At 54.8% G+C, this 18435-nt stretch overlaps 1 protein-coding gene across 12 annotated transcripts; it reads right to left on the bottom strand.

Moving 5' to 3' along the window:
- Positions 1-3933: 3933 nt before the first annotated feature.
- On the bottom strand, positions 3934-16661 carry LOC141972514 (uncharacterized). 12 transcript variants are annotated; one of them, XR_012635397.1, is made up of 8 exons: positions 16461-16661; positions 15482-15573; positions 12936-13145; positions 12656-12859; positions 9042-9176; positions 8842-8908; positions 8629-8745; positions 5972-6294 (listed from the first exon to the last, which is right to left on the bottom strand). XR_012635397.1 is itself a non-coding variant. In XM_074930418.1 (7 exons), exons 1-6 carry the CDS (start codon positions 16494-16496, stop codon positions 8670-8672), a joined length of 753 nt encoding a protein of 250 aa, XP_074786519.1. In that variant the 5' UTR covers positions 16497-16661; the 3' UTR covers positions 5972-6294; positions 8629-8669. The 12 variants fall into 12 exon arrangements, 8 of the variants coding, with proteins under 8 accessions (XP_074786514.1, XP_074786518.1, XP_074786517.1 ...); XR_012635398.1 differs by lacking the exon at positions 8842-8908 and having other exon boundaries at positions 9014-9176; XR_012635399.1 differs by lacking the exon at positions 12656-12859 and having other exon boundaries at positions 12936-12975.
- Between the last annotated feature and the right edge of the window lie 1774 nt (positions 16662-18435).

Here is an 18435-nt window from a genome sequence, read left to right as displayed (position 1 = left end):
TTAGTGTACATTGTGCCCCGGTGTCAATTAAAGCCTGGTACTTCTGTGGATTTGATGTGCCAGGCCATCGAATCCACACTGTCCAACACACCCGATCATCCCTTTCCTCCTCCTGGCTGGAGGCAGGGGCCCTCTATTCCCGTTCTTGGTCGGAGTACTCACTGTCTGACTCTTGCCGTGCCAGGCCGGAGGTTCCTTCTTCAGGGCCAAGGGAGGTGATCTCAGTCTTTCTGTATCTGGGAGATCGCTGGTTACTTCCTTGTGGTTTTACACCAGCTACATTAACAACCTTCTTGGATGTCTTCTTGTTGGCAGGGGTCTTTCCTCGCAATTCATGTACACGTGCTTCCAGCTTAAAGGTGGGTTGACCATCCCACTTCCTCATGTCCTCCCCCTGGTCGCGCAGGAAGAACCAGAGTTCGCCATGTGTCATGCGCCTTGGCTTCCCTTTCCCCCTGACTGGGACAGAAGAGAAATGATTTCTTGGGGAGCTCCTAACATCCAGGGCACTCGCCCGCAGAGATGAGGAGGTACCAAGACTCTCTTCAAAGTTCTGAAGCCAGGAAGAGACTGCCTCCACAGTTGGCGTACATCTTAGTCCTTCTCCTGCATCCATTTCTGGGTAGTCCATCGCGGCCAAGCCGGCAGAATACGAGGATGGCGCACCTTTAATCACCTTCCTCCACATGGCCCGTGTGCATGGGACATCCTCTGGATTTTTAGGGGCTTCATCATTATCTGGATCACCATAGATGACTTCCATCACTGCTAATTCTCTCAGGTACTGGACACCTTCATCTGCAGTAGCCCACTTCCCTGGGGTGTGGTCCATAAGATCTTCCTTAAAAGGATACCTTGCTTTAACACTTGAAAGGAGCCGTCTCCACAGACTGCAAATTGCTGTCTCCTTTCCAATTCCCCTTTCAATTCCTCGATTTCTAGCAAGGGAACCCAGCTGTTGGGCTTCCTTCCCTTCTATCTGTTGAGCATCTGCCCCGTTATCCCAGCATCGCAGCAGCCAGGCAGCGATCCGCTCACCCGGCTGGCGGCAGTAGTCTTTCCGCAGATCTCGCAGTTCTGATGACGTCAGGGACCGGGTAGTTTCTGCCTCCTGTTTCAGTTCTGTTATTCCCTCTTCTGATGCCTTTGCTGAAGGACCAGCTTCTTCCTCCTCTTTCTCCTCCCTTATTAATCGAGGGTATGGGCCTGTTGTTCTCCTTGTCCATTGTTTCTTTTTCACTACTGGGGCAATCTCTGTTGTTGTTATTGTTTGAGTTCCCATGCCAACCACAGCCCTTTGGGAGTGCTGAACTGCAGCTCGGTAAGCACAGGCCAGGCCCCAGGAAAGTGCTAGAAGTTGCTGATTCTCATTGGGATAGGCAAGACACCCCTCTGTCAGGTGATGTGTCAGTTTTGTGGGGTTGCTTGCCTGTTCAGGGGTGAGATCCCAGGCTACAGGAGGTGATAACCGTCCTAGGAATCTGCCCAACTCCTTCCACTCTCCCTGCCACCCAGGAACAGGCCGCCTCAGAGCACATTTTGGCACCGATTCACTCAAAATTTGCGTTCTCTTACACCAAGAGCATACCGAGCTCCACACAACCCACAACAGGCGAGCAGCATTAACAAAGAGAATCAATGAACTAACATAAGGATGACTAAGTACCTCGGGAGCCTGCAAAATAAAACCGCTCATGATGTTCCCGATTCCTTGCAGCATGTTCCCGAGCTTAACAAAATAAAGATAAGCAGCGCAATAAACAAGCCCGTGACCAGCACAAGAGCTTGTTGCTTAATAACTACTATAGCTACAGCACATTTAATATAAAACTGCCGTTGTTTTGCCCCACGTTGGGCGCCAGAATAGACTGTGATGGTTTGACTCTGGCTAAATGCCAGGTATCCACCAAGTCACTCTATCACTTCCCCCCCCCCCCCTTCCCTTTGTTTTCTCAACAGGGTAAAGAGGGGAAAGAAGATAAACTAACCCTTGTGGGTGAAACAAAAGCAGTTTTAATATAAGCAAAGCGAAGCCAAAGTCCACGCGCGGAAGCAAAAGCAAACAGATTTATTCTCTCCTTCCCATGGACAGGCGCTGTGGGGCCTTCTCGGGAAGCGGGGCTCCAATACGCGGAGTGGTTGCCTCGGAGGACCGAGGGTGACCCACCCCTCCCTCCTTTCTCCCGGCTTTATACTGAGCCGACGTCACAGGGTCGGGAATATCCCTTGGGTCGGTTCGGGTCAGCTGTCCTGGCTGTGTCCCCTCCCGAGATCTCGCCCACCCCGTCCCGCTGGGGGAAATGTCAGGAAGAGCCTTGGTGCTGTGTGAGCACTGCTCAGCAGCAGCCACCACACCAGGGAGCTGCCAACACCCTGCAGCTCCCAGCACAAACCACAGCACCACGGGGCTGCTGTGAGGGAAAACCGATTCCGGCTCAGCCAGACCCAGTACAGTGTGCAAAGGTTGGGGCTTGTGTAAAGGCTCGTGCGAGCTTTGGGGCTCGGGGAAAGGCTTGTGCAACGTTTGGGACTTGTCCAAATGCGCGTGCAAAGGCCTGTGCTAAGTTTGGAGCTTGTGCAAAGGCCCGTGCGCTGCTCGGGCTTGTACAAACACACGAGGCACGTCTGGGGCCGGTGCAAATGCGGGTGCAACGCCCGGGACTTGTGCAAAGCCCCGTTTGCACAATTGCGGAGCCCCGGGGCGCGCGCGTTATTCAAACCGTTGAGTTTTAAACCCGTTCGGGTAACGCTGTGCTCTGGGTCAGCACTTCCACTGAGGAGAACCGTGAGAGGAGAAAAAGGGGAGAAAAAAACCAAAACAAACCAAAAAAAAACCCCACAACTGTGTTTGAAGAACAAAAATTGTGACCGTGCCGGATCAGCCGACCGGTTTGTTTTTGTTGTTTCTTGGTGACGAACGGGGGAGGTACAGTCAGGTGAGGCCGCGGAGGAGGAGACAGCTGGGGGTGTGTTAGTTAACAGCAGCACTTCTAACCGGTTAACCTTCACCCTTTGGCCCTTCTCCCTGGTTTTGTAATCACCTCCCAGCTCGGCAGGTGCCTTTCCTGACCGTGACCTGATTATTTTCTGTAGGAAGAAGGAGACGTGACGCTTCCGTCTTAAACACCTTTGCCCGACACTCAAAATTTGGGGGATGTCCCCCCCCGCCCCCCCCAAACCCCCCTGGGGCACCAAATAAGAGGAGATAACCCCCACGCCCCTGGGACCACCAGCCCCCCCCCTGCTCCCTCCCAAGCCCTGGGACACCAAAAAAGAAAAAAAGAGGAGATAACCCCCCCCAAAAAAATCAGAGGGGACCCCAAAAAAACCCCTCGAGGCTCCAGAAGTTGGGGGGACCCCCTCAAGCTCCCTGTTAGACCCCTCCAAAATAACGGGAAACCCCATCGAGGCCCTGGAACCATCCCAACCTCCTCAGGAACCCCCAAAATTGGGGGGACTCACCCGTAACACACACCCCCCCCCCCCCGAGACTCTCAGTCCCCCCTTTGGGACTCGCCCCCATTCCTACTTTCCCCTGCAGGGGGCTGGGGGAGTTCCCAATGATGTCACCCCTCCTCCTGCACCCCCAATTCCCCCACTGGGACCCCCAAACCCCTCCTCCACATCCCTCCTGTCCCCTGCAGAATCTCGGGGGGGGGGGTCCCAGCGCTGTCGTTCCCTCCACACACACACACCCCCAGGTTGCCCCACACCCCACGTGCCTGCTGTCCCCACCATCCCCCGCAGGGGTTTTGGGGGTGTCCCCTCCATCCCTGCACCCCCAACCCCTCCCAATGCCCCCCACACCCCCTCCCCTCAGATGTGGGGAGCCTGGTGTCGCCCGTTGTAGGAGGCATCGGCCTGTCAGCCCGCGCGGCCCCCGCGCAGCAGCCGGGCTTCGATGAGGAAGAGGTGACGCAGAGAAATGACGACTTGCTTTGAGATTTATTTACTTACAGAAAACTGCTCCGCAACTTATTTACTTACTTCGGGCAAGTTATAGTAATTTTTTTAAATATAGCGAAGAATCCTGCTTGCCCAGGCTGTGGAATTTTACCCAGGGCTGCTGTGTTCATAAAGCGAAGCAGCTCACTGCGAAAACCTACCAAGAACTGCAACGTTCAGCAAAATATTCTGGTTTTGCCCTCGGGGAACAGATGTGCTCTAACCACGCACAGACGGTGGAAGTTCTATCGGTTCTCGATACTTCGAATGAGTAAACCCGCTGAAAAACGCTCTCGTTATTCAAAAAACCGGCCAAGAGATTCTGCGCATGCTCCGGGGGGGGGAAAAAAAGGTGAGAAAGACTCTGAGCCTTCCTCCCAAAGCCCCCCCAGGAGGTGACGGGCAGGGGCAAAGAGAACATCGAGTGCTGACACCAGCCTGAGAAGTAACAAACCCTCACCCTGCACATGGGAGTTGTGCGATGGAAGCCCCTGAATACGGACATCCACACTCGGTGAGGTTGGGGTAAAATGTGCGGGGGGGTGCAAGCTGTGTGGAGGAATCCCTTTGCGCCCTGGCTGGAGTAAACAAACCTGCTCTGTAACTCTATTCGAGTTGTTAGGGTCTTTTTTTTTTTTTTTTTTTTTGCCGCCAATCACAGCCCTGGGGAGAAAGATCAGAAACTGCCGAGTTGTGCCGAGGCGTCAGGGGAAAACGAGGGACAGCTGCCACCCTGAGCTGTGGGAAATCCTGACCCGTGAGGAGTTCCCGCCGCGTGAACAGCGCCTGAGCGAGCAGGGGATTGGTCTGCACAGCGTGTGAGAGTGCTCTGGTGCTGATAGGAGAAAGGATTGATGGCTGTCCAATTGCCGATTTGCTAATTGTGAAGTAAGAGCTTTGGGGAGTGCATAAGTATGTGCTATTGTAATAAGAAAGGGTCTTTCCTTCCGCTCTTCGGTGCAGAGTCCGTGCCCCGGTTGCCCCGTGAGCGGGGAATAAGCGTGCCCAGCTGGGCTCACCCCGGTGCCAGACCCCACAGAACTTCAGGGCTGCTGGAAGGAAGCAGGAGGCGGCACCAGTCACCGCTGCGGGGGGAGCTGTGGGGAACGATGGGGGGGTCAGTGCCCTCGGAAGGAAAAAGTCAGCACTGATGGAAAGACCGTTAGCTAAATCCAGCGCCCGTATTAACCCGCATGTCTTGAAAAGACTTTTAAAATGGGTCAAAACAGAAACACCAAGAGTTGACGCCGTTACCAAATCCACTGCTCCGGTATGGGAGGAAGCAGGAGTGAGATCGTGGGAGTGTGCACGCGAGGGAACCAGGTTGGGGCAGAACTCCTGCACGCATGGAGAACTCTTTTTCAGATAACAAAAAGACAAAATAACGAACGCGGCCGGGCTGATAACACAGAGAATGAGAACACAGAGGGCGAGGATGTGTATTCTGAACCCCGGGAGCAAGATTTATATGCTGGGTCTCTAGACTGCGATAATCTTTTAGACCCTGACGCTGTAAATCCCAAAAGAGACTCTGGCCTGTGTCCTCCCTGCGCTGGGGATGATCCGTGGGTGAGAGTGAGGCGAGCAGCCTTGGCGCAAGGCGATGTGGACGTGGCCAGAAAAAAATGTTGCTCCGGTCATTTATGATCCGAGACATCCCCCACAGTGGGAAGGACGGCAATTTTCTGTTGTTAAAGAACTTAGAAAAGGAGCGATGAACTGTGGGATCACATCTCCTTACACCACTAACCCGCTGGGCTCGGTAACGGTTAGTTACACCCTGACCGCAAAACCTGAACGCAATTAATACTGATGGGAAGCCACTATGATCTGTGGCAGCCAGCGTGGCGTAGGTTCGCAGAAGAAAAAACCATCTCCATCCTCAAAATTTTCCACAGCAGATCTCCCTTTGGATGCCTTGGGGGGTGAAGGGGAGTGGCACGATCCTGCTCGACAAGCACGGGCGTGTGTTAGATGACGTAAAAGACGTGGCACGTGGAGCAGTTTTAGAGGTACCTGAAGCTGGTAAAGCTAATAAATAATTTACTGATATTAAGCAAGGTGCAAAGGAGCCGTATATGCAGTTTGGCGATCGACTGAAAGTTTGAGCAAGGAGATCCCTCACGAGGACGCCCGTCAAATGTTGTTATTAAAACTGGCGGTTTCGAAGGCTGACGCCGACTGCCAGGAGGTCGCGTTGCCACTGCGTAATCCAGATCTTGTTCAAATGATAAAAACACGCAACGAGAATTGGTGCTGTCGATCCCTGACGTGAGGCAACGGCCGCTGCTTTTGCTACTCTTCGTACGAGTCAACGGGATTTGGTTTGGGTGCGGACAAACAGGCCACCTTAAAAAAAAAAAAACAAAAAGAAAACAATATCCAAATCAGCAAAAGCAAGTCAAAGCTCCTAATGTCTGCCCGCGGTGTGTGAGAAGGGTGAACATTTTGCAAGAGACTGCCGGTCCAAATTTGATAAAAGATGGGAAGCTGATTTCGGGAAACTAATTGAGGAGAGAGCAGCGGAATCGTGCCAAGACGCAAATCTCTCTGGTCAATCCTCACATGCATCAGAATTATGTGCAGCCACCGGAGGGAGCGGAGCCGGCAGCAACATTACTAGATACCGCAGTTTCCTCGGTACCAACAGCAGTGCGTGGGCTGTTGGGAAACGGGAAAAAAGTGCATTATTCCTGGGGAAAGCATCTACAACCTCACAGGGGTGGTTCGTCTTACCAGGGCTCGTAGATGCCGATTCTGAAAGGGGAAATCAGAATTACGGCCTGGAGCCCTGGACCCCCGTGTTCAGTAACAAAAAGATCCAAAATGGCTCAGCTGCTTTATTTTACTGCAGCTCCCCCTAATATGCCGAGAAGTCGGGGTGACTCAGGATTTGGATCAGCAGGTAGTTAAATATTTCGGGCTCAGACAGTGACACAAGGTCAACCTCGGGTAAAACGTGCCCTCACCGAAGCAGAGGAATCCGTTGAGCTGACAGGCGTTTCATTTTAGATACTGGTGCGGATGGGACCGTCATATCTGCGAGCAGATTGGCCAGCTCGGGTAACTCAAGTGTTTTTTCGGGGTTGGTGTCACGGTGTAAGGTTTCAAAGCACAGATCTCACTCGTGTAAGGGGCCCGGGTAGGAAATATTCACCCGTTTATACTGGAAACCCCAGTTACATTGTGGGGTCGTGACGGTATGGCTCGATGGGGAACTCAAATTGGATCGAATTTGTCTTAAATCACCACGGCAGCGCTAAACCCACCCTGGGAAACGGCATCACCTGGGTGGGTGGGTCAGTGGCCCTTGCCGAGGGAAAAAGCCGTGTCACCTCAACCATTTAACTGAGGAACAGTTAAGTGGAGGACACGTGGTACCTACCACCAGTCCTCAGAACTCCCCGGTGTTTGTTCTTTTATAGAAAAGCGGTAAACGGTGACTTTGACATGAGCTCCGACTCATTAATGACGCCACGGAGGATTATGGGTGTGTCACAGCCAGGAATGCCCTCCCCAAGGATTCCCCAAAACTGGCATCTTGTAATCACTGACCTAAAGGATTGATTTTTTTATTTTTATTTTTTTTATTCACCATTCCCCCGCATCCGGATGACGCACCTAAATTTGCCCGTTCTGTTCCCACTACCGATGTCAGTCACCCTGCAGGAGGGTACCACTGGGTTGTTTTACCACAAGGCATAAAAACCAGTCCCAGGATGTGTCAGGGGGTTGTTGCAAAGGGCTCTGAGCCCTGTTAGAGTGCAGGTCCCCCAGGCTGTTCTCGATCATTACATGGATGACTTACGGCAGCAGAAACACAGGAGATCATGGAAAAGGCTCTTGCTTTAACCAGAGACTCACGATCTCAAAGGAGGTTGCAAACAGCACCTGAGAAGGTGCAGAGATCATCACTGGGGCAGTACCTGGGCTGGAGAATTTGTGAACTAGACCATTGTCCTGCAACTTAAAACTGACGTTAAGACTTTAAATGATTTACCGTTGGGAGCCATAAATCGGGTACGGCCGTTGCTGGGCCGAACTAATGACCATCTGCACAGCTGGTGTGATGATTTTGCGAGGAGATCCCCTCACTGACACCACCCTAAGCGAAAGAAGATCCCCACCGTGCGGCCAACGCCATCTCAGACAGACAAACATCCCGACGTGTGCCCGGCCATCCGCATCAACTGGCGTTACTGAACCCTCCAGGGCAGCCCTGTGCTCTGCTGTTCCAGTGGGATGAAACACTTAGGGACCCTCTTGTTATTATTGAACGGATTTCTTTTTTTTTTTTAGTGACACCAAATGCACAAGATGGTCATTGTTCATCCAGAAATGACCTAGTACTTGCTGGTCAGTACTACAGCTGTGTGTATCATTGTTCTGGTCACTTATAATAATATTATAGTGGCTCATACAAATATCTTTGAGCAAACTCGGCTTCCACACGCTTTTTTTTCCACCAAAACACCAGGGCAATACCAAACCAGTCTCTTTATCAAGGCGTCAGGCTAAAAGACATCATTGCCCCTTGCCCTGAGCGCCAGCAGGACTCCCTCTCTTCAACAGCCAGTGGTGTCAGCCCTCGGGGACTCGCCTCCTCGGAATTATGGCCATCTGGAGTCACTCACTTGGCTGCATTTGGAACGTTAGAATACGTACAACGCTGTCTGTTAGTACCTTTTCTGGAGCAGTGTTTGCATCCTGCCATTCAGCGGGGGTCAAGCCTCTGACCTGCGTTCCCCACTCACCGACTGGACAGGCCGTTGGGGAGCGTACGCCTGGCACTTAGAGCATCTATTACCAAAAAAAAAAAAAAAAAAAAAGGGAGGAGATGCAGGGTATCAATCTACACCTCACGAGAGGCTAAGTCAGTCATTGTATGTCACGAACCTTTTAAACATTCCCCCTGTCCCACAGGTGCCACCAATATCGCGTCACTTCTCGTCACAGAAACCAGCTCAACGAGAAGTCCAGGGCACGGTTCAAGTGTGAGTTAAAAAAAAAAAAAAAAAAACAAAAACCTGGAAAGTGGTAACTGGGAAGGACCATTTCCTGTAATAACCTGGGGGAGAGGTGATACTGGTGGTTACCGGCAGGGTGTGTGCGACCACACCCGAGGGTGAGAGGCGGCTTCTGGCGGGCACCCAGGAGCTGTGGGTGCCCCTGTGCTGACAGTCCGGGGTCTCTTCGACGGAGGAGTTAAGCAGGATGTCTGGGCAACGCTGCTGCAATAGGAGAAAATTATTACAATTCTTACAAAATTATTAAATCCTTAATCACACTACGGTTGCCAACTCTTTTAGGAGGAAATGCTGACAGTAGTCACAACTCCTTAATGAAATATCCAGGCTTACTAGTCGCTAGTGAAGGATGTAGCTTAGACTAAATGTAGTAATTAATGAGGATGAAACGCTGGAGGAACGTTTAGCGATATTAAGAATTAAGAACCCAAGTGTTTAACCTTATTAGAAACTCCCTTGGGTTTCCCTTCTGGAGCAGGGGCCAGGCTCTGGGTGGAACTCAACAGGAGGACGAAATCAGCTCAAAAAAAAGCGCCAGTTATTCTGGCCTGTTGATTTCGAGGCCGGACCCGCTTGCAGCGACCTCGGACGCCTCCCCTACGGGTGGAGGCGTCGCGTAGGATTTCTGGTTTCTGAGCTGTGCCATGTCACACCGGGTAAACGAAACCAGCTGTGGTCCTCGGTCAACCCGGCGTCCTGGAAACGCGATGGTGAAAAAGACTGTCCTACTCTTTCCAACTAGTAGCTGCTGTATTGTTTCTAGCCTTCTGTGGAATTATTTTATGTATATTGTTATCGGGAATTTGTCTAAATTGATAAAGCCTTTGCAGCGGTAAAACAAAACAAAAACAAAAACAAAAAAAAAAAAAAAAAAAGAGGGAGATGTGGGAGTGTCAGCCTCGCACAGCCACGAGAGATTCGATATATTAAGAGGCGGATTGACATCAGCCAGTCAGTTCTGTGCAGGCCCCAAGAGGCAGCAAGGCTGAGGGAAGAAAGAGGCCTTGGAAAAGAGAGAAGAAAGTGCCAGGTGGGGTTCAGGCGGCAGGGAAAAACCAACAGAGAGCTGCAACGCTGAGCTGTGACACAGCACTGGGCTGGCTGACGGCAGAGGGGCTTGATGGCTGTCCAATTGCCGATTTGCTAATTCTGAAGCCAGAGCTTTGGCGAGAGCATGAGTATGTGCTATTGTAATAATAAAGGGTCTTTCCTTCCGCTCTTCAGTGGAGAATCTGTGCCTCGGTTGCCAGCCAGGGGCTGTGTGAGCCAGGGTCAGCACTCAGCCTGCCCAAGGGGAGAAGCTGTGGGCAGAGGAAAATTGTTCCATCGATGCAAAAACGATGACGCTCGTGAAAAACGACAAAGAGCTTTCCTGAGTTTGCACTATCAGTTTCCTACTGCTAGCGAGGGCTGGGAGGGCAGAAAAATGGGAAAGACGTGAAGTTTGGGACAAGAGACTGACAGACAGCAGTTCCGCTGGAAACCTGGCAACGTCCTGTCGCCCACTCTTCAGCCTAAAACTGCAGCAGCATCACGCGTCCTGCCCAGGGTGTGTTATCTTCTGTCCCGTTGTTTGGCTGATTAAGGAGATCAATTAAACACCGGCGTGAAAGGAGTGGCTGCATTTTACTAGCGCTAACCACTGCAGCGGCGTAACCCAGAAAACACGCAGCGAGACAAAGCAAAGCGCGCTTAAAGCAGCCAACGGGGGAATACAGGGCGTCGCGTCAAATCACGACGACACGAGAGAGAGAAGAGAGATTCAGACAGATCCATCCCCACTCACGGACTTTACCCCCCTACCCCAGCCCCGCAGGCAGCCCCGGTTACACCGAGGATTTACTGAGCCTTTCCCAGTGAGTAAGAAATCCTACGCGGTGCCTCCGCCCGGAGCTGAGGCCTCCAGAGTCGCTGGGAGCGGGTCCGGCCTTAGAGAGCCCAAAAATCAGCCAGGCAGAAGAGCTGGCGCCTTGGTTTTGAGCGGAAAAATTCTGGTTTCATTCTCCTGTTGGATTCCACCCAAAGCCTGGCCAGGGCTCGGGGGAAACCAAGGGAGTTTCTAACAGGGTTCTCAGTTGGATACACTCTCTCCTCGCCACTGATGACGTTTTGTCTAAGCTGCACCTTTCACCGAGGAGTTTACACCCTTTGTGAATGGTTACAGACTAAGTCAGCGGCCTCGGCTCGGGGCCTGTTGTTCAGGCTGCAGTATTTCAACGCTTTTAGCACTTTTTTACACCAGAGCAGGTGGTTTGTTATAACTTAGTACAACACCCACTAGCACAACGGTTTTCAGTGATAAAATATACGGGATTCATCTCTAGGTCAAGCCTCAGCACTTCCTCCGGACCATCAAGGCCCCAGATGCCCCAGTTGGGTGCCCTGGTGCTGCTGGGAGGGTTCTGTGGGGCAGAGCTGGGTTAGAGTGGGATGGGGAAAGACAGAGAAACAGCCCCATGGACAAACAGCTCCACGGCCACTGGAGACACCGCGGGGGGGGTGTGTGCGTCCCGACACGGGGCCCTCTTCTCCTGGGGGACAGAGCGGGCTTAGAGCGACGTCTGTGTTGGGGGACGGCGCACAGCTGGGTCGGGGAAGGGCTCTCTGGAATGTTTCTCTGCCTCTTTGTCCTGTCCAGCACGGGCCTCATGGTATGTCCCCACAGTTCTACATCTGCCCCTGCTGGTTTGTGGGGTTTTTTGGGTTGGTTTTTTTTTTTTTTCAGGTTATCTGGGGGCAGGAGTTTCCGCTGCAGTTCAGACACCGAAGCCTGAGCATCCTCGCACAGAAGTGTGCCCACGGGAATGAGGTGCCTCTGCTCTCCCCCCGCCCCGCCCCGACTTCTGGGACCCCAGGAATTCAGCGTGCGGGGTTGGGGAACGTCCCTTCAGGAAAACTCATCATCCTCTGTCTCCCCATCCTCTAACCTGTGCTCTTTGGGACAGAGCAGTCAACGGAGTTTTTGGGGAAATACGCAGAGCGTCCCTGACAGCCGTGACACCGCAGGGACCCGGAGGGCGGCCTGCGTGCGTCACCACGAGCCGCTCTGCCCAGGGAACAGCCCTCCCACGGCATCCCTGGGGTATCTGCGAGCCCCCGCAGCGAAGCCACGGCCGAACTGCGGCCACCGCAACGCTGCCGGGCTTTTTCCAGCGCGGCTGCGCGTGAAAACGTTGGGGTTTCAACCCCAGGCCCCAAATCACGGGTGACATCTGGGCGATTCCCCCGGCCCTTCCCGGAGGGGGCGGGTTTCCCTTTAGGCTCCCCCCCAGGGTGGGCGGCCTGGCAGACAGAGCCATGGGGCAAAGGAGCCCCAGGGGTCCCGCGGCGAGTCCCCCAAGGTCAGGTGTCCCCCGAGGGAGAACGGCTGGGCCCCCTCGCAGGAGGGGCAGTGTCTGTGTGTGGGGTGGACGCCCTGGGCAGAGTTCCCTGCTGAGGAAGGACCTCCCGCCCCCCTGGGCTGGGCTCAGGGCAGGTCTGGCTTGTGTAAACGCGGGCTGTGCGGAGATTCGGTGCGGGGCTTCCCTGGTCTCGCGTGTTTGGGTTGTTGTCTCCCGTCCCTTCTGTAGAAAACCGCATGTCACCGTTTATCCCCCCCGTCGGTGGTGCGGCGGCGTTGCTGGGGGCAGTGGGATTGATGCGGATCCTCTACAACCTGACCCGTTTGTCCCCCCAGCGCTCACCCACGGACTGACCCTTCTGCATCAAACACAACCGGGTCATCGGTTCCTCTTGCTGTGTCCTTGACGCCAGGCCCGGTAATGGGCCAAAACAGCGTGCGAGGGGGCGACGTCGCGACAAGCGATCGAGGGTAATTTGCAGATCGAACGGGGGGGTTAATAAAAGGAATGCTCTTGCTGCAAGAGATCTGAGAAGGCCCTGCCTGGCTGGCAAGGGAAAAAGGACTTAAGCGCGAGGTTACGCGGTGCCTCAAGGCAACAGTTCAACCGCAATCTTACTTACCACGACGACCGTCGAACTCCTGGCTCTGCTGAGTTTAGACCTCGGCGCAAAAGAGAATTTGCAACTTCACGGCTCCTTGTTAACCAAGGCGCAACGCGACGGGAAGCCCAACCGTTTGCTCGGAGCGCCCGTGGAGCTAGCGCCGCTCTTAAAGACGGTATAATAACAAAAAGGCGGCGAGAGGCGCGCGGAAGACGTCGGAACCGACCTCTGTGACGATAAAAAGGGATTAAAGGGGGCCAAAGGGGGCCAAAGGGGGCCAAAGGGGGCTAAAACGGGGGCTAAAAAGGGGGCTAAAAAGGGGGCTAAAACAAGGCCAAAAAATAGGCCTAAAGAGGGGCTAAACCGAGGCTAAAAAGAGAATAAAAGAGGGGCCAAAAAAAGAGGGGCCAAAAAAAGAGGGGCCAAAAAAAGAGGGGCCAAAAAAAGAGGGGCCAAAAAAAGAGGGGCCAAAAAAAGAGGGGCCAAAAAAAGAGGGGCCAAAAAAAGAGGGGCCAAAAAAAGAGGGGCCAAAAAAAGAGGGGCCAAAAAATAGGCTAAAAGAGGGGCTAAAGAGGAGCTAAAGAGAGGCTAAAAAAATGTCAAAAAAGCGCCAAATAAAGGATTAAAAAAGCGCCAAATAAAGGATTAAAAAAGGGCCAAAAAAAGGGCCAAAAAAAGGGCCAAAAAAAGGGCCAAAAAAAGGGCCAAAAAAAGGGCCAAAAAAAGGGCCAAAAAAAGGATTAAAAAAGGATTAAAAAAGGATTAAAAAAGGATTAAAAAAGGATTAAAAAAGGATTAAAAAAGGATTAAAAAAGGATTAAAAAAGGATTAAAAAAGGATTAAAAAAGGGCCTGAAAAAGGGCCTGAAAAAGGCCTGAAAAAGGCCTGAAAAAGGCCTGAAAAAGGCCTGAAAAAGGCCTGAAAAAGGCCTGAAAAAGGCCTGAAAAAGGCCTGAAAAAGGCCTGAAAACGGGCCAAAAAAGGGCAAATAAAAGGCTAAAAAGGCTAAAAAAGGGGCTAAAAGAAAGGCTAAAAAAGGGCCCAAAAAAGGGCCCAAAAAAGGGCCCAAAAAAGGGCCCAAAAAAGGGCCCAAAAAAGGGCCCAAAAAAGGGCCCAAAAAAGGGCCCAAAAAAGGGCCCAAAAAAGGGCCCAAAAAAGGGCCCAAAAAAGGGCCCAAAAAAGGGCCCAAAAAAGGGCCCAAAAAAGGGCCCAAAAAAGGGCCCAAAAAAGGGCCCAAAAAAGGGCCCAAAAAAGGGCCCAAAAAAGGGCCCAAAAAAGGGCCCAAAAAAGGGCCCAAAAGAGAGGCTAAAGAGGGGCCAAAAAAGGGCCAAAAAAAGCCTCCAAAAAAAGCCTCCAAAAAAGGGCCCAAAAGAGAGGCTAAAGAGAGGCTAAAGAGGGGCCAAAAAAGGGCAAAAAAAAGCCTCAAAAAAAAGCCTCAAAAAAAAGCCTCAAAAAAAAGCCTCAAAAAAAAGCCTCAAAAAAAAGCCTCAAAAGCCTCAAAAAAAGCCTCAAAAAAGGGGCTAAAAGAGAGGCTAAAGAGAGGCTAAAGAGAGGCTAAAGAGAGGCTAAAGAGGGGCCAAAAAAAGCCTCAAAAAAAGCCTCAAAAAAAGCCTCAAAAAAAGCCTCAAAAAAAGCCTCAAAAAAAGCCTCAAAAAATATGCTTAAAGAGAGGCTAAAGAGAGGCTAAAGAGAGGCCAAAAAAAGGGCCAAAAAAAGGCTAAAAAAAAAGGCTAAAAAAAAAGGCTAAAAAAAAAGGCTAAAGAGAGGCCAAAAAACAAGGCAAAAAAAGGGCTAAAAAAAGGATTAAAAAAGGCCAACAAAGGATTAAAAAAGGCCAACAAAGGATTAAAAAAGGCCAACAAAGGATTAAAAAAGGATTAAAAAAGGATTAAAAAAGGATTAAAAAAGGATTAAAAAAGGATTAAAAAAGGATTAAAAAAGGATTAAAAAAGGATTAAAAAAGGATTAAAAAAGGATTAAAAAAGAGGCCAAAAAGAGGCCAAAAAGAGGCCAAAAAGAGGCCAAAAAGAGGCCAAAAAGAGGCCAAAAAGAGGCCAAAAAGAGGCCAAAAAGAGGCCAAAAAGAGGCCAAAAAGAGGCCAAAAAATAGGCTAAAAGAGGTGCTAAAGAGGGGGCTAAAAGAGAGGCTAAAAGAGAGGCTAAAAGAGAGGCTAAAAGAGAGGCCAAAAAAGGCCAAAAAAGGCCAAAAAAGGCCAAAAAAGGCCAAAAAAGGCCAAAAGGGCCAAAAGGGCCAAAAGGGCCAAAAGGGCCAAAAGGGCCAGAGCGTCCGCGCCCCCGGTGAAGCGCCGAGCCCCGAGCCGCGCCGCCGGCCCCAGCGCCGGTTTTCCGCCCCCCCGCCGGCCCCTGCCGGGTTTCTTTGGGGCGCCCGGATCTCACCCCGCGGGACGGGGGGGGGGCGCCCAGGGCCCCCCCAGACGCCACCGGGACCCCGCCTGCCCCCCCGTCCCCTCCCTTTCTCCCCTTCCCCTTCGTTAGCATGAAGCTCGTTACTCCCTTCCCCAATTATGGTGCCCCCCCCCCCCCATTTATCAGCCCCCCCCCTCACCTTGTAGCGGCTGTAAAGGTCCTGCGGGTCCTCGGGCCCCAGGAAGGAGAGGCCGGGGGGGGCCGGGGGGCGGCCAGAGCCGGCAGCTCATCCTGGGGGGGGGGACACCCACAAATGGGGAGGGGGGCACTTAGAGATGGGGGGGCACTTAGAGATGGGGGGGACCCCAAAACGGGGGAGAAAACACGGAGAAAATGGAGGGGGGGCAGCCAGAGATGGGGGGAATGGGGGGGGGGGACGGACCCAGAAATGGGGGGGGGCACTCTGAAATGGGGGGGAAGAATGTTGGGGGAGTCACCACCCGGAAACTGGGGGGGCTGGGAGACATTGGGGGGGGGCAAGAGATTGGGGGGGGCAGTTAGAAATGGGGGGGGGACCCCAAAACAGGGGAGAAAACAGCCAGAAAGTGGGGAGGAACCAGGGTGGGGGAGACACAGCCCGGAAATGGGGGGGGCAAGGGGGGGGATATTGGGGGGCACCCAGGGGTGGGGGGGGCACGCCGGGGACTGGGGGCACCCTGAAATGGGGGGGAACCACTTGGGGGAGTCACAGCCCAGAAATGGGGGGGGGCCTTGGGCAGAAGAGGGGGGGGACATTGGGGGGCAGCGGGGGGGGGGGGGGGGCACCCTGAAATGGGGGGTCTGGGGGCACTGGGGGCAGCGGGGGGGGGGGCACCCTGAAATGGGGGGTCTGGGGGCACTGGGGGCAGCCGGGGGGGGGCACCCTGAAATGGGGGGTCTGGGGGCACTGGGGGCAGCCGGGGGCGGGGCCCGGCGGAGGGCGCGCAGCGGGGCCCTGAGGCGGGGCCGCCATGTTGGGGAGCCGCAGCCCGAAACGGGGCCGGGGGGCGCCGGGGGGCACCGGGGGGCTCCCGCCATGGCGGGGGGGCCCGTATCGCGGTGACGCGGCCGCGGGCCCGGCCGGGGGAGGGTCCCCGCGGCGCGGGGGGTCCCGGAGCAGCCCCCCCCCCCCGGCCCACCTGCGCCTTGTCCGCCGGCAGCGCCAGCTCCTCCATCGTGACTGCGCGCGGGGCCGGGCCTGACGTCACGGGACCCGGAAACCCGCCCCGCCCGGCCGCGGGGGCTCACGGGAGATGGAGTCCAGAGCGGCCCAGTGCTCCCAGTATGGATCCCAGTGCTCCCAGTATGGATCCCAGTGCTCCCAGTGCTCCCAGTATGGATCCCAGTGCTCCCAGTGCTCCCAGTATGGATCCCAGTGCTCCCCCACTGCTCCCAGTACGGCTCCCAGTGCCCCCCCACTGCTCCCAGTGCCCCCCCAGTGCTCCCAGTACGGCTCCCAGTGCCCCCCAGTGCTCCCACTGCGGCTCCCAGTGTACCCCAGTATGACCAGTACGGCTCCCAGTGCTCCCAGTACGATTCCCAGTGCCCCTCCAGTGCACCCCCAGTGCTCCCAGTACGGCTCCCCCAGTGTTCCCAGTACGGCTCCCAGTGTCCCCCCACTGCTCCCAGTGTCCGTCCCCAGTGCTCCCAGTATGGATCCCAGTGCTCCCCCAGTGTTCCCAGTACGGCTCCCAGTGTCCCCCCACTGCTCCCAGTGTCCCCCCCCAGTGCTCCCAGTACGACTCCTAGTGCCCCCCAGTGCTCCCAGTGCAGCTCCCAGTGCCCGCCCAGTGCTCCCAGTATGGCTCCTAGTGCCCCCCCAGTGCTCCCAGTACTGCTCCCAGTGCCCCACCAGTTCTACCAGTACGGCTCCCAGTGCTCCCAGTACGGCTCCCAGTACTCCCAGTGCGGCTCCCGGGATCTTCCCACTGCACACAGTACGGCTCCCAGTACCCCCCAGTGCTCCCAGTATGGCTCCCAGTACACACAGTATGGCTCCCAGTGCCCCCAGTACAGCTCCCGGTACCCCCCCAGTGCTCCCAGTACGGCTCCCATTGCGCCCAGTATGGCCCCCAGTGCCCCTCCAGTGCTCCCAGTGCGGCTCCCAGTGTGCCCCAGTACACCCAGTATGGCTCCCGGTGCTCCCAGTACGGCTCCTTGGATCATCCCAGTACCCCCAGTACGGCCCCCAGTGTCCCTCCACTGCCCCCCAGTGCTCCCAGTACGACTCCCAGTGACATCCCAGTGCTCCCAGTACAACTCCCAGTGTCCCCCCAGTGCTCCCAGTATGTCGCCCACTGCCCCTCCAGTGGTCCCAGTATGACTCCCAGTGCCCCCCAGTGTTCCCACTGCGGCTCCCAGTGTACCCCAGTGCCCCCAGTACGGCTCCTGGGATTGCCCCAGTACCCCCAGTACGGCTCCCAGTGCCCCCCAGTGCTCTCACTGCGGCTCCCAGTGTCCCCCAGTATGACGAGTACGGCTCCCAGTGCACCCCAGTGCTCCCAGTACGGCTTCCACTGCCCCCCCAGTGCTCCCAGTACGGCTCCCATTGCACCCCCTGCGGCGCCCCAGTGCCCCTCCAGTGCACCCCCAGTGCTACCAGTACGGCTCCCAGTGCTCCCGGTACGGCTCCCAGTGCCCCCCCACTGCTCCCAGTGTCCCCCCCCAGTGCTCCCAGTATGGATCCCAGTGCTCCCAGTATGGCTCCTGGAATAGCCCCAGTGCCCCCCGTACGGCTCCCAGTGTCCCCCCAGTGCTCCCAGTACGACTCCTAGTGCCCCCCCAGTGCTCCCAGTACTGCTCCCAGTGCCCCACCAGTGCACCCCCAGTTCTACCAGTACGGCTCCCAGTGCTCCCAGTACGGCTCCCAGTACTCCCAGTGCGGCCCCCGGGATCTTCCCACTGCACACAGTACGGCTCCCAGTACCCCCCAGTGCTCCCAGTATGGCTCCCAGTACACACAGTATGGCTCCCAGTGCCCCCAGTACAGCTCCCGGTACCCCCCCAGTGCTCCCAGTACGGCTCCCATTGTGCCCAGTATGGCCCCCAGTGCCCCTCCAGTGCTCCCAGTGCGGCTCCCAGTGTGCGCCAGTACACCCAGTATGGCTCCCGGTG

Source organism: Athene noctua, chromosome 33 (genome assembly GCF_965140245.1).
Source record: "Athene noctua chromosome 33, bAthNoc1.hap1.1, whole genome shotgun sequence".
NCBI lineage: Eukaryota > Metazoa > Chordata > Aves > Strigiformes > Strigidae > Athene > Athene noctua.
This window is presented reverse-complemented; position numbering and strand designations above follow the sequence as displayed.